This window comes from Schistocerca nitens, chromosome 12, assembly GCF_023898315.1.
Source record: "Schistocerca nitens isolate TAMUIC-IGC-003100 chromosome 12, iqSchNite1.1, whole genome shotgun sequence".
In the NCBI taxonomy this organism is placed as follows: Eukaryota; Metazoa; Arthropoda; class Insecta; order Orthoptera; family Acrididae; genus Schistocerca; species Schistocerca nitens.
In genome coordinates, this window is record NC_064625.1 from 126,031,342 (window position 1) to 126,047,683 (window position 16,342).

Consider the following 16,342-nt stretch of genomic DNA (forward strand, 5'->3'; position numbering starts at 1 on the left):
GCATGTATTTGTCTTTCCATCTTAGTGCCAAACATTTCCCTTATGGCAAGAAGTACTATCATTTCACTGAAGAGAAGCACTAGACAAAGCAGATGGCTTTCCTCTCCTGGTTTCTGTGACAGTGCAAACATGACCAGTACATTTCTCTTCAAGAGCTGTTGCCAGTGCCATACTTGTGTAGCATTGATCGTGTAAAATATGTGACCCGTACCTGCTAAATTATCAAGCAGTCTGAACATGTGGCAGAAATGTGTACTACATGTGCCTGTCTCCCTTCTGAGAACTGCTGGACCAGTAATATTACACCCAGGAGCTAGGAGTTGAATGAGGACATCTGCTCATAAAATTACAGGTGTGGCAGTTCTCGCAAAGTTGCAGCGAGATGCGGCATTCTTTGCTCTGCCGACAGCGATGTAATATTACTCGTGTGGCACTCTTAAGTGTTAAAAGAATCTCTATATCTTCATCAACATCAATTTTCTCCCCTTCAAAGTAATCTCCTCCAGATATAAAACACTTGTGCAATCACTTTTTCCAATTTTGGAAGCACTTCTGGAACTCATTTTTTGTTGTGTTGTTCAGCTCCTTTGGTGATTCTGTTTCCGTCACACCAATGGTGGCAAAATGATGTACTTTCACAGTTCTCTTCAGCCTCGGTAATAGAAATAAGTCGCAGGGAGCCGCATCTAGCGACTACAGTCGCTGAGGCAACGCAACAGTTTTGATTTTGTCCAAAAAATTACGAACATGCATTGAGATCTGTCTCTGTGCTTTATCGTGACTGCATTTTCCATGAGTGATTTTGCCACAGTTATTGTCGTTTTCTTCAGATTGCTGTGTACAGCAACTTCCTTTAGTGGCTCTCATACATAGTAAATTTACCATATAGTGAAAATATTGAGTCGTAGGAGACACAACAAAAAGACTGCTAAAAAAGTTAGCTTTCAGCCAAAAAGCCTTCTTCTGAATTAGATAACACACACACACACACACACACACACAGTGGTCATTGTAGCAGCCCTTTTTCTGTTTTCGCTTTTTCGTCTAATAGGTGAAAGTCATTGAAGGGTGTTACTTTTATTTAATATTGTCCCAGCTAAGTATCAGTTCGATTTCTTTTAAAACCCAATGTTAAACATGGGTCACTACATGTATAGGCTTCCCAACTTTGAGAGAAAAAATCTTTTGTAGCTTTACTACCAATGTTTACAGACGACGATACTTTAACCTTTCATTCAATTGTTTTAGTTACGAATCGCTAGTTTTTTCTGGGTGCTAGATCGCATAACCTTAACGTTTATTAATCTAAATTAAATTAATGTTCAAGACTTGTATTATGTTTCAGATTAACAACGTCAGTTTATTGACAACAATTATTAATACATAGGTTCTCATACGATCTCATTCAAAGAAGTTCTTTAATTAGATGTCTAAGTAGGATTCCCACTAGCATCAGAGATGTTAAATAATATCCTGTCACTTTCGGTAAATAAGTTATTTCTATTTAATATCCGCAAACTGTCATTAACTATGATCACTAGTCGCGTGAAGTTAAAGTTTCCCACTATCACAATTCAAAGTCCAAATCTGGTTAAAATTCTCAGTTCAGTACAGCGTTTAAATATTCACACGAATTGACATGAAAGCCAAAGAGATTACTATTAACCTTCCCGTTTATCTAATCTGATAAATGTCCAAATTAAAGTCTTGAATTGACAATCCTCAAAAACAATCTCGTCACGATTTATTCTTGATCCCAATTTAATAAAGTCCCAATTGTTGTCCTCTGAACCTGTATGTCCTAAATAACTTCCGAACTAGAACAGACTAGAGACTGGAGTATCGTAATTACAACATATGGCTATTTATACTTTAATAAACACTATCTTTGGTGTGCCAGACCTACGTTCTATGACTATAATATTGATTTTCTTACATATTGGAATAACAAATATTTTAATATTTTCTACTGTTTTTCCCCCTTCCAATGTTTCTAAAATTTATAATTAAATTTTCCTTTTCTTTTCTTTTGCTTTCTATACTAGATATTTCCCTCTATTTGATTTTTATTTATTTTTCGTAATTACTACTTGTGGAGGGACTTGGGTCATTTTGTGAATTGATATTTTAAGGACATGGGAGCTAATTTGGGAGCTATTTTTGTTTTTTCAACACCGAGGGGCGCTGTAGGTGTTACAGTTGCATTTGCGTGAATGTGTGTGTGCCTGTCTACAACTCAACGTTTCCACTACGTGATAATAATAATAATAATTCTATTGTCTTTAAGCCATTACAGAAACAGACAAAGTCATACACATAATACAATACAGTACATGCTATAAAAGAACAGAATTAATAACGTTACAGTTTAATATCACAGGTCATGAAATCCTTTATATTGTAGAATGGGTTTACAACTAACCAGTCATAAAGTGTTTGTTTGTATTGTTGCTCCTGTAAATTTTGTATAGCTTGTGGAAGTTTGTTAAATAATTTGTGGCCCATAAGTTCATAATTGTTAACTGATTTTGACAGTCTGTGGTAGGGTGTATAGATACAGCTGTTTGTCCTAGTTTTGTAACAATGTATATTTGCCCTGCGTACCTATTGCTTTAGGTAAGTTCTTTTTTGTGTAGATTAAAACATGATAAATATATAGGTTTACTACTGTCATGACTTTTTGTTGAGTAAACAAAGGTTTACAATGAGCCTTGTATGGTGAGCCTGTAATTATCCTAATAGCTTTCTTTTGCAGCAATAGTATATCATGCACACGAGTGGAGTTTCCCCATAAAATGATACCATAGGATATGATTCTTTGGAAAAATGAGTAGTAAGATATTCTAACATAATTTTTAGGTACACAGTGCATTAATCGTCTTAACAAATATATTACCCTAGACAATTTACCACTAATATACTTAATATGTGGATTCCAAGAAAGTTTATCGTCCAAATATACCCCCAAAAATTTAACACAACTAGGATCATCTGATGGAAACTTGTCTTTTAAACTAAATACCATCTGCTGGGTTTTGCTTTCATTAAGCAAGAACCCATTTGCTCTAAACCAGAGTGAAGCTTGCTCAATTGTCTCTGTAACACATGTTTTAAGGCTATTAAGATCATTACTGCTGTTCAGAAATGTTGTATCATCAGCATAGAGTACTGTTCTGGATTTGATAAATGATGGCAGGTCATTTATCATTATTAGGAAAAGGAAAGGGCCCAGGACGGATCCCTGCGGAACACCTACCTCAACTTGTTCTATACTGGACATTTCTTTCCCAACACAGACGACTTGCTTACGGTTTTGTAAATATGATCTTAATAGCTTAAGGCTGTTACCTTTAACACCATAAAAGTCCATTTTTTCGAGTAGTAGTGTATTTTCTACACAGTGAAAGTCTTTGCTTAGGTCACAAAAAGTCACTTGAGCAAAGCATTTATCTTCAAATACTTGATGGATGTATTTAACAACATTGTCTATGGCATCAATGTTGGACAGGTTTTTCCTAAAGCCATACTGTGATCCACTTATTAATCCTATGTTATCAAACTAAACAGATAATTGTTGGTAAATTATGCATTCTAGAACTTTTGAAAAAAGTGGGACTATGGATATTGGCCTGTAACTTGAGACAGAATTTTTATCTCCTTTTTTATGGTTAGTAGCAGTGTAGCCTTTTTACAATATAGCCATTATTCCATCCTGAATTTTCCATTGTTTGACATTGTAAAGTTAGAGGTTTGTGATAGTTGCTTTTATTATTTAGTGGTGTTACAAATTCTTATGAAAGTGTCACTATAGTGGAATAGAGTAGAGAGACAGAAGCTACATACAGAACTTCCATTTGCTCCAGGTCGGCAGGGAGAGAGGGGACCGCAGGGTCCCGTGGGACAGCAGGGGCCACCCGGGGAGCCGGCAGACAGGGGAGACCCCGGACCGCCGGGACCCCCGGGCGAGGCGGGAGCTCCGGGAGGACCCGGGGAGCGGGGAGCACCAGGACCGCCCGGCCTGCAGGGTTTCCCGGGACCTCTGGGCCCGGCGGGACCGCCAGGAGGCAAAGGAGAGCGCGGCTTCGTGGGCATGAAGGGCGAGCAGGGCAGCGCTGGTCAGCAAGGTGAGTCTGTCTTCACTCGATATTGGTACTCTAAGTAAAGCTGAATGTACATACTGTGGCGACACATACTTTCCTTGACAGTACATGAGGTTGCTGTGTATTCCGACACTTCTCAGTAGAACAACTTCATAATTGTAAATGAAAACACAACATTGTGTTTGTTCTACCACGTTACTTCATTTTGTTAACCAGTTTTCAGTTTATTTTAATAGTTGAAGTCTGACAATGGCCTTTTAAGCCAAAAACCAGTTAACAAAATTAAGCAAAACTGTAGAACGTACACATTGTTTGGTTTTCATTTATAACATCTCTTCACATTGACTAATGAAGATCACAGAACATCTCTTCTTTCTCTGTTGTTTCCTATTTTTCCAGTACTCCTTCAAGTCCTCTCCATGTTGTCCTTTCTTTCTTCTGTCTTTGGCTTCTTAAGTAATAGAACCCAGTACGTTGTCCTTGATGGTGAGTGTTCGTCGGAGGTGAGGGTATCATCTGGAGTGCCCCAGGGAAGTGTGGTAGGTCCGCTGTTGTTTTCTATCTACATAAATGATCTTTTGGATTGGGTGGATAGCAATGTGCGGCTGTTTGTTGATGATGCTGTGGTGTACGGGAAGGTGTCGTCATTGAGTGACTGTAGGAGGATACAAGATGACGTGGACAGGATTTGTCATTGGTGTAAAGAATGGCAGCTAACTCTAAATATAGATAAATGTAAATTAATGCAGATGAATAGGAAAAAGAATCCTGTAATGTTTGAATACTCCATCAGCAGTGTAGCGCTTGACACAGTCATGTCGATTAAATATTTGGGCGTAACATTGCAGAGCGATATGAAGTGGGACAAGCATGTAATGGCATTTGTGGGGAAGGCGGGTAGTCATCTTCGGATCATTGGTAGAATTTTGGGAAGATGTGGTTCATCTGTAAAGGAGACCGCTTATAAAACACTAATACGACCTATTCTTGAGTACTGCTCGAGCGTTTGGGATCCCTATCAGGTCTGATTGAGGGAGGACAAAGAAGCAATTCAGAGGCGGGCTGCTAGATTTGTTAGTGGTAGGTTTGATCATCACGCGAGTGTTACGGAAATGCTTCAGGAACTTGGGTGGGAGTCTCTAGAGGAAAGGAGGCATTCTTTTCGTGAATCACTACTGAGGAAATTTAGAGAACCAGCATTTGAGGCTGACTGCAGTATAATTTTACTGCTGCCAACTCAGAAAGACCACAAAGATAAGATAAGAGGGATTAGGGCTCGTACAGAGGGATACAGGCAGTCATTTTTCCCTCGTTCTGTTTTAGAGTGGAACAGGGAGAGAAGATGCTAGTTGTGGTACGAGGTACTCTATGCCACGCACCGTATGGTGGATTGCGGAATATGTATGTAGATGTAGATGCCTGTTCTGTTCCCAATTTCTTATTTCTTCTGCTTGAATGCCTTCTAAATTTAGTACTTTATTCTTGAAAAGATTTATTCCCAATTCTTTGATATAGTTTCTTTCTGGTTTTTTTTATTTCTCGAATCCATGTTACTATTATTGATTATTTCCTAGAGAAACAGGAATGTTTGTTTTATTAATTTATTCTCATTCATTTGGTAGACATGTTCAGGGAAAATTAAGTTTTGCTTTGCCACTACATCTGATATAAAAAGGGAGATACTATTCAGCCAGCCTCACTACTCACAAGTTTCTCCGAGCTTGTAGAGGAACTAATGCATGTCTGGATTGTTACACATCTTAGTAACATTCACATCATTAACAAAAGTCAGTTTTGATTACAGAAATGTTTATCAACAGAAGATGTGATACTTACATTTGTGGCCTAACAAAAGCATTTGACTGTGTCAGTCATAAAACACTTTTTCACAAAGCTATGTACCTCTAGTCTGATTAAAATTACTAATTGATGATTGGCACTTCACGTGTTTGAGGTGCCTTCCTCCAAACAGAGTATTCAGCATCACGCCTGAACTATTTGCCGTTGCTGAACTTGCCCAACAAATGTTCGGTTAACTTCCAAGTCCTTGTTTGGCTTTTTATCTTGGATGCATTGCACATCCAGAGGTTGTGGTAAGGTTAAGAGATGAGTGTAAATTCATTGCTACAAAATGCATTGTCTGCCACAATTCAGTCACAGGTCATTTAAAATCAGGTGTGGACAGAGCATCTCACATTCCCGCCATACCTGATGGCAGCAACTTCAAATATTGCTCTGACTTACCTGAACAGAATTGTAGCACTTGACAATTGACTCACTGTGTTTGTATGTCACCTTTAATTGAGTAGTAACCAATGTGGCAACACTCTAGCAGGGAGTGACAGATATCAACTATCAAATAATTTGGAAGTTATTTTATTTCAAATATTCAGTTGTCATCTGTGTCGGTTGGGTTTTTGTCATGCTTAATTTTAATCCATTTAAATAAAATCAGTGACCTAAACTGTTTAGGGCACCAGTGGCTCTTCGGGGAAATTGATCCCCAGTTTCATTTTCAAATGAGTATAGATGTGCCTTCTGGAAATAAAACTGAATAATAAGTTCTGTATAGGGGTAAATCATTTAAATGAAACAAAAATAGGATTGGACCTGAAACGTAACTTTGCGGGTCTGAGAAATAATTTACTGTACTTGGTGTTACAGCTAACATTTGCTCTCTCTTAATTTCAAAGCACTACCCTTCACACTGTATCATCCTAACTTTTAGTTTAATTTGCAGCCAGTGTTCTCTACACAGTGCATATACTGTTGAGGATGCAAATGCGTTTCTAGGTCCACCGGGAGAACCAGGACCACAGGGTCTGGTAGGTCTGACGGGGCCGAAGGGAGCTCGCGGTGAACCCGGCATACGTGGTGACAACGGCATCATGGGACCGCCCGGCAGACCCGGCGAGCCAGGACTGGCTGTGAGTACCCGCCTGCAGGATTTATTGCTATTGTGGAGCAAAATGAGTGGCATCATCAGAGACATTAACAGATACTGCATTTGTAAAAATTTTTGACCCTTCCTTTTTGGCTAAGTAGGAATGAATAGACAGTTTAAATTTCTTCTCATTTGTTTTCCTTCCATATACTTTCATTTTCTTGGTTTCTCACTTCTTTATTCACTCTTGACTGTTTTTCAATTTGTACCATTTCACACCTATTCTCATATGAAATCCCTCTAAATTTAACACTTTCCTTCTAAAAACCTCCTTTTCTGCTCCTTCTGCTTTTATATTGGGTATTTCTGAGTATTTTTTTAATTGCTTGGATCAATTAATTGTTTTACAGAGTTATTTAACCCTTAAGCAGGTGCACCATTTTTTATAACATGAGCTGGTGTGTGGCATACTTTGTGCAGATGTTAAGAATAGCTGTCTTTAAAATGTTTGAGCAGAATTACAGTTTAATCTTAGTTTGATTAATCAATGATAAAATAAACTTACATCGGATGAGCTAAATCACACCTGCCAGGTTAGCCGAGAGTGCTAATGTGCTACTTCGTGGACTTGGGTAGGCGTGCCTGTCCCGGACCGGATCTGCTTGGAGGATTAAAGACGAAGGCCGATGTGCTGGTCAGCCTGCATGTGGTTTTTAGGTGGTTTTCCACATCCCCCTATGTGAATACCAAGCTGGTTCTCATGCCCCACCTCAGTTACATGATTTGCGGACATCTTAACATGTTCATACTATTCCATGGATTGCCCATTGTCTGCGTAAGTCACTCTTTTTATTTCTTTCCACGGCACATTTGGAGAGTGTACACTCTCATCTTCAGGTGGAACAATGATATTCTGTTACATATTTGCTAGCCGAACGGAAATCAATGTATCCTGTGCAAGCAAGGCCATTGACGTGGTATTTGGGCCTATATTCAGGTACACATGGTTTGTGTCTGAAATTATTTCTTAACTACCTTCCTTTTTAAATGTTAGTGAGGACTCTTTTTCCACTGTCATTATAGAAATCAAATGTCCGTGTTGGAAAGTGGCATTCACAAAATGAGGCTGTGTTTTTCATGCTTCTATAATAGACCTCACTCTAAATGCTATTGGATTAATGACAAAGAGTCGTAAGTTTAATGACTGTGACAACCTTTTATGAGGGTGATCCCAAAACTAACATCAACAATTTTTTTTTCAAAATATAAAGAAATGTTTATTTTCAATAAATTGTACACAGTTTGAAGCTTGAATGTTTTTCAGTTTTTCCAAATAACCACCCTTTCGATTGATGCATTTTTCTAAATGCTGTAGCAGTTTTTGTATGCCCATGTCATTCCCGCCTGCTGCCATGCTATTGAAGAAGTGTCAGATCTCATGTTTCACCTTGTTCTCATCACTGAAGTGCCACCCACGCAAGTGTTCTTTTAACTTGGGAAACAAGTGGTAGTCACTAGGTGCTAAGTACAAGCTGTAGGTTAAATGGGGGATTATGTACCACCCAAACTGTTGTAGAAGATCCACGGTTTGACAGGCAAAGTGGGGGGCAAGCATTGTCATGGAGAAGGCTTGTGCACTTCTCCACATCCCTCTTCTTCAGTTCTGAACTGCCCGTGTGAGTTTTTTTAATGTCTGACAATACCTCTCGGCATTTATTGTTGTCCCACAAACCGTGAAGTTGACCAACAGTATGCCCTTTTGCTCCCAAAGCAGAGTTACCGGCAGACTTCACTCTTTTGAATTTTTGTGGCTCGGGTGAATTCGAATGATGCCACTCGCCTGATTGTTGTTTGGTCTCAGGTATGAAATGGAAAGCCCAGAGGTTTCACCAGCTGTGGCTGTTGAATCCAAAACGTTGTCCTTTTCATCTGCATAGCAATGAAGAAATTGGTGGGAAGTTTCAAGGCATTGCTGTTTGCAGTCTTCTGTCAGCATTCATGGGATCCATCTTATGCACACGTTCCATAATTCCAACACTTCAGTCAAAATCTGGTGAATGGTACTTTGAAAAATCTCAGGAACAACATTGTGGAACTCATCAAGAGTGATCCACCGGTCTCAAAGCACAATTTGTTCAGCCTTGATGATTGGCTCTTTGTGAATTGGCGATCTTCCACTTCTTTCCTTGTTGCGAATTTCAGTATGACTACCTGCAAACTCTCTACACCACTTGTCGATATTTTTGACATCTGTACATGACTCTGCATACACTTGTGTCAACTGTCAACAAATGTTGATCGGTTTAACGTTTTTGTACTCAAAAACCGAGAACTGTGCAAACTTCACACCTGGGGGTAGTGGCAAATGGGAGCTCCATTACAACTGACTGCTGACCCGAGACTGAAAGCTCCAGTAAATGTGTTGTGGTTTCTGTAGAGAGTGAAAAATCAGTGTGGCTAACAGCCACTCAAACTGTTTCTCTGAAGCCCCAGCACTTGGGAAACGTGATTGACTGTAATGAGACAAGGGTGTCGTGTCAGATAAAGGGGCTTGGGGGGAGGAGGGGGGGGGGGGGGGAGAAGGACAAAACTCGGACAAAGTAAGTGTGATCTCCTAAACTGACTCCTTTGTCTGCTGCACTAATGCTATTGCTCGACAGCTGTTGCTCTTGCAGGATATTTGACAGGCTCGTAAAACATTGAAAATGTGTGAGAAGCGCATCATGCATCATGCTTGTAACATAAAAAATTGTACAGTAATCATGCAGAAGACAAGCCAGTATATTATAAACTGACCCCTTTCTGGGAGGAACATGACAAGTCAAATTGATCGAATTTTAAAAGAGTTGTAAGATTAAATTGTCTCCCAGCCACCTGCGAAAATTAAATATATGGTGTGAATGTGGCATCATTTGAACTGATTCTCAGGGTTGTAGCTAATAGCAGCAGCATGTTGAGTATAGGAAAATGGAATCTAGAAAAAAAAAAACTGCTGTTGCCTAACAAGTTCGCACAAGATTTTGTTTGAGCAGACACAGATTTTAGCCCATGCTTTTCTAAAAGGTGGACATGCTAATGAGAAGTTCTCCAAAATGTCTTATACAAAATGGAAATAATGTCAATCAGCACCACTGTCTCATTCCTATTATGAAATTAGCAATTAATGTACAGTATATACACCTTAGAATCTGCCACTACAAATTACTGGAAATCAGTTGTCAAAGATGCTGTGGAAAGCAGAACGTGTAGATGGAGCTATGGGATTTGCATTCTGACAAAGCATGGAAAAGGGTACTGGTTTATTAAGAGACTATAGGAGATGTCCCATATTATAAACTGCAATGGAAAAACACACCGTATTACATTTTGTTGATGATATCAGTGTAATATGTTGTTGAAATGGGCAGTGCTGTATCATTTACACCTGCGTGAGTCTATTACATCTTTCAGGGGCCCAGATTTGATTCCCGGCTGGGTCAGAGATTTTATCCGCTCAGGGACTGGGTCTTGTGTTGTCATCATCATCATCATCATCTCATCCCCATTGACACTCATATCTCCAAAATGATGTCAACTCAAAAGACTTGCACCAGTCTACCCGACAGGAGGCCCCAGCCACATGACATTTCATTTCTTTTCACACTCACTCGCTTCCCAAGTGAAGACAACTATAGAAAGTCTGAATTCTTACAGACAATTAATGCGTCAGTTGCATCGAGAACATTTTACAAGACGAATCTGTCACTGAAGATGTCCTGTTTGCATGAAAATTTTAATCATATTGCAAAAACAAGTTGACTACATGACATCATTGCCATTTTTGTTGTGAATCAAATTATTGTGGTCGGTTTTATTCATGTTTGTCCATACCCTGTATGTTGTATTGTTTGTGCCGCATATTTGTAATGGTGACCACTGAACTGTCAAAAATTTACAACTCTTTTTAAGAGTTTTGATCTTTTCTATCACACTGACTTATACACGTCATCTTCATTGAGTTCTTTCATTCATGAAATACCCATTATTCGGCCAATATTTTTTTATTTGTTTTTCAAGCACTGTTTTTTTCATTTTGTCTGTTACATTTCATTACTATATATTTTAACTCAACTCTCACTTTTCCAGAATTGCAAAATTTTCTCAGGAAGTCCTCAGGTCAAACAATAGATTTATTTGAAAACAAGCTTGAAAGGATACTCATGTTTTTTATGAATTTATTTGTGGATACAGTGAACTGCTGCAATTCTATAATATTTACATGAAAACACATTATGCTACATTTATTTGAATGATGATCTGATCAGAAGGATGTGTTGAATTCTGCCCATAAGCAATTACTGAAGTTAACTAGTGACACATTAATTTTTAGTGGAAAATATAATTCATTTTTTAGTAAAAAATATAATGTGCTCCATTTTAAAACAGTTCAAAATGGCTCTGAGCACTATGGGACTCAACTGCTGAGGTCATTAGTCCCCTAGAACTTAGAACTAGTTAAACCTAACTAACCTAAAGACATCACAAACATCCATGCCCGAGGCAGGCTTCGAACTTGCGACCGTAGCGGTCTTGCGGTTCCAGACTGCAGCGCCTTTAACCGCACGGCCACTTCGGCCGGCTTTTAAAACAGTAGTGACTATAATAGTTTGTTCTTTGCTGCAGGGTTCACCAGGAAACATCGGCCCTCCAGGTCCTCCAGGACTTCCAGGAATCAAGGGTGCCCAGGGAGACAGTGGAAGAACAGGTAGGGATTAAAAAGACTAGCTAAACATGAAGTCACATTGTCAGTACTTGATATATGAAATCTCCCAGCAGTGAAAACAATAAAGGATATTATATCAAGTGAAGGTAAATAGAATGTCTGCTGAGCCTTGTCAAATATGACAACTGCTCCAGGTGTATTATCCGTTGCCTTTCATCTCAGGATCTTAGGCTGATGTTTGTTTAGCTACCATTCTGGGAGATTCACCCTCCATTGCTGATGGCATACTGGCATCGAGAACCTGAACAAAAGATCCACCACACCCATTTATTCACAAAATCTAATGAAATTCATAAGCATGACACTAGATTTAACAAAAATGAAGAAACTCTGAAGATAAATGGATCTAGGAGTCCTGTGGTGCAGCGAATAACTGTAGCAATTAACATTGGTGGAGCTCCGCGATAATGACAAGGGTAATGTCCACTGTGGACATTAGCTTGGAGACTACATAAAACCTACAGCCTTGAGCTTGATTTTAGTCTGCCACCACCAATGGAGTGTGAACCTTTGGGAATGCCAGCCACTTGTGCTGGCAAAACGTCAGAATAATCATAACAAACATATGCCAAAGATTCCGAGATGAAAACCGAGAGGCGATATGGCAACAAGTGTCAATAAAAGCATTAAAAATTTTGAATTGCTCCAGAGTTACCTCTTAAAAGGTAGACAAATGTAGTATGCTTTAAGGCTCTCCATCATTTCAGTGAGAAAAAGAAATGTCACTTCTCCTCAATATTCTCACATAGATCACTTTTCCGGCAGACACATACACATTCTTTGCACTTGAAAAAAGTATCCTACAAATTATATCTCTCAGTTGATTTTGTAGAATTTGTCGCACCACCACTGTCAGTGATAACAACTCGCAACAAGTGGAATAAAAATTCACTAAATAACATGCTACGATTACATTAAATGTTCACACTGGGTATGACATTCACAGTGGAACAATCAGAACACTACTGAACACATGATAGGTGTCGGAGAATGCATGACGGAAGTGCACAGAGTTAGCCTGACCACGGCAACTGTTGTTTGTGATTTCAGCTGTAGTGCTAATCCTAAAAAGGGAACCAGCAATCCAATATTTGTAATTTTTTATATTTATATTATGTGAAGTTCAGAACTCAAATATCAGTTGCCGAAGCATTTCAATTCAACTCTCAAGAATTATGGAGAAAACCAACTTTTAAGTTTACCACACAACTTCAATTCACTAAAGGGAGGACAATTTTTGATGGATCAAGTGGCTCTGTCGATAGTGCAGAAGAGTGGTATCACTGGTACAAAACTCATTTTGGTTATTATTTGATTTTTTGGGTTTGTTGCCATTCAGTTTCGATATATCTCCATAGTTTAATGTAAAAATTTTGTCAAATATATAATAATTAACACAAATCTAATTTTCATTTTGTATGAAAACTATGTGTGAGTTTAGAGAAAATGTGATATACGGAGAGAATGAACAGTACTTGTTATCTGCCCTTGTTAAAAACCTTGCAGCACATGTTTAACTGTTAATTGATGATGTTGACTATAGTTGCTGAAACCGAGATCTAGTGCCCCTGGCCAAATGCATACACTAGTAGAATTACCTGCAGAGCAGGCTGTAGTTGCTTGGGGGGAAAAGATTCCAGCTAATTTCATAGTGGTCAGAAGGTGCACAATGTTTTACGTGATGGACACCTGTGGGTGCAGTAGCATTTCAGCATACATTGCTGAAGCAGCATATGGTGCTGTGCATGAAAATCTTCTAATTTAAAAGGAGAAGGAGAAGAAGAATATTGTTATGTTGGATGTGGATGATGAAAATTTGCCCGTTGTGTCGACAGCACTTCTAAATCCAGACAGAAATTTTTGTGTGGTCAAACACATTCTTATCCTTCTTTATAAGACAATGACAACTTCATCCACAATGGGATGGATATTGGATGGGCATCGTAATGTTTACAATGCAGTGAGCCATAAGAATTGTGAGTGCAGTTCACTATAAAGCCACATACCAGAGGAACTTAAAATCCTGACATCCACTTCACAATGATATTCTCCCTGATGTGTTACATCAGAAAAACGCCCCTTTTTAAATCTTATACAGAGAGGTCCAAAAAAATGTATCCACTGTTTAAAAGTCCATAACTGGCAAATTACCTGACGGAGTTGTCTCATCTTTGGTAGTGTAATAGTTTGTAGTTTCGGCAATCGCCACACAAGCGTTGTATTGCGTTTTTTTGTTTTGTCAGCCGTGAATTTGCCAGGAGTAAATGTGTGGTGTGGGTTGTCTTACTGGGGCTTGATTGGGCCATTCTTCTTTGACAGCACAGTTACCAGTGAGTTGTACCTTCAGAAGCTTCAGACATTAATTTTACCTGTCATCCGAGACTTGTATGGAAACGGAATAGTTTACTTTCAACAAGATGGTGCCCCAGCCCACTACCAAAATCGTGTTAGGGCGTACCTCGACAAAAATCTGCCAGGAAGATGGATAGGTGCTGTGGAGTATCCACCACGTTCCCCAGACCTAACTCCTCTGGACTTTTACCTGTGGGGAACATTAAAGGACGTTGTTTATCGACAAAAGCCACGCACATTGGATGAACTTCGAGAATCCATTGTACATTCATGTGCAAATATCCAACTGAACATATTGCAGTCAGTAGTTCACGCTGCAGTTTGGCGGCATCGTTTGTGTGTGGATGTTAATGGTGACTATTTCGAACACCTACAGTGATACCTTTAAGTTGGACTTTAAGCTACACTTTCACCAAAAGCGAGACAACTCCATCAATTAGTTTGCAAGTTATGGGCTTTTAAACAGTGGATACAATTTTTTGGACCCCTCTGTAGTTTGTATCATATGATACCAGGAGAAAAGATCATATCCACTATGAGTGTACAAACCAGAAGGGCTGTGACTGTAAGGCTTTTAATGTCGTACTCTCACAAATTAAATGTTTGGTCAATAATGAACTCTTAAAAAAGACTTAAGACAGTTCCACTTGCAAGGGCCATTTTATCTACCAGAGCAAACTTCATTTTGCAATGGGATGAGCACTGGGTGGGCATTGTAGTGTTAGCACTGCAGTGTTCAGGGGGCATATGCCCCTGGACAACCAGGAAATCTGGTAAAACTGTGGAAATTTTTCACTGTTTTAGTTTTCAATTAAATTTTTGTAATTTTGACTAGTGGGAACTGATACTGTAATGTCAAATTTTCTTTAGCCCACTGCTGCAGGATAATACTGCACCAATAAAATGTAAACGAGAGGCAAACACAAAAATAAAACTTTAGTTGCGAAAATGCACCATTTGCAACAACGAAACACAGTCCCAGAAGACCAGCCATTTATACTATTACTTAAAAAAATTTTACTGACACATTTTTGTTTGATTTATCTTAAAGGATTTCACATGCTATAAAAGATCAATATTATATGTGAAAGCTTACCTTTTCTTGTAGCTGTACTGTGTATATATTAATTTAAACCAATAGCTTTTCCTATTTATGTGTTTGTGCTGCTGTGATGTTGCTATTGGCTGACTACATCACATGTCCTACACACAGAATATAGCTCATTAGCTGGTGAGATCACATGGAGTGAGCTATGATTGGCTGACAAAAGTGCATCATGCAGTGCAATCTCGATTTCAGTGCTTTGAAAGCTACCATGCTGTATCTGGTGTGTTTCGTATTTATACATTCGTAATAGGAAAATATGCAGTGTGCGTGTTGCTACGTATCAGAGATCTTCCTAAAATATACTGTTTTTTGCTGGGTTTTTGTTTGCTAACGGGCCATAAGTTCTAAGCTGGTGTAAAAACATTTACCATTTAAAGGATAGATAAGTTTTGCAGGTCCGAGGGAAAGTATATTGCTACGTATCATATGCCTGGTACTCTCTCCCTTATTTTGTGATAGTACAAAACGAGCTGCCCTTCTTTGAATTTTTTGATGTCCTCTGTCAATCCTGTCTGATGCACAGAAATACTCCAGAAGAGGACATACAAGCATAGTGTAGGCAGTCACTTTATTAGACCTGTCACATTTTCCCAGTGTTCTGCCAATAAATCGTAGTCTTTGTTTTCCTTTCGCCACAACATTGTCTATGTAATCATTCCAGCTTAAGTTATTCATACTTGTAATCCCTAAGTATTCAGTTAAATTCACAGCCTTTGGATTCATGAGGTTTATCATGTAACTGAAATTAACCAGATTCCTTTTAGAACTCATGTGGATGACTTCACACTTTTCACGATTTTTAGAGACAATTGCCAGTTTCACACCATACAGATATCTAATAAAAAACATTTTGCAATTTGTTATGATCATCTGATGACTTTACAAGACATTAACTGACAGCATCACCTACAAACAGTCTGAGTGCTGCTCAGATTACCTTCTAAACCTTTTGTACAGATCAGGAACAGCAGAGGGCCTATAACACATCTTTCGAGAAGGGCAGATATTACTTCTGTTTTACTTGATGACTTTCCATCAATTACTATCAACCTTGATCTTTCTAACAGAAAATCACGTATCCCATCATACTTCTGAGACAATAGTCCAAAGGCATGTACCGTATTTACTCGAATTTA

The 16,342-nt window shown here is 38.8% G+C and overlaps 1 protein-coding gene across 2 annotated transcripts in view; it reads left to right on the forward strand.

Annotated features, from left to right (window-relative positions):
* The window catches only part of LOC126215318 (collagen alpha-1(I) chain-like), a 324,350-nt gene that overhangs the window by 250,343 nt on the left and 57,665 nt on the right, over nucleotides 1-16,342 (forward strand). For both annotated transcript variants that reach the window (XM_049941998.1, XM_049941999.1), the window contains 3 exons: nucleotides 3,864-4,124; nucleotides 6,894-7,027; nucleotides 11,647-11,728. In XM_049941998.1, coding sequence (XP_049797955.1) covers nucleotides 3,864-4,124; nucleotides 6,894-7,027; nucleotides 11,647-11,728 — 477 coding nt within the window. The remainder of the gene's footprint in view (nucleotides 1-3,863; nucleotides 4,125-6,893; nucleotides 7,028-11,646; nucleotides 11,729-16,342) is intronic.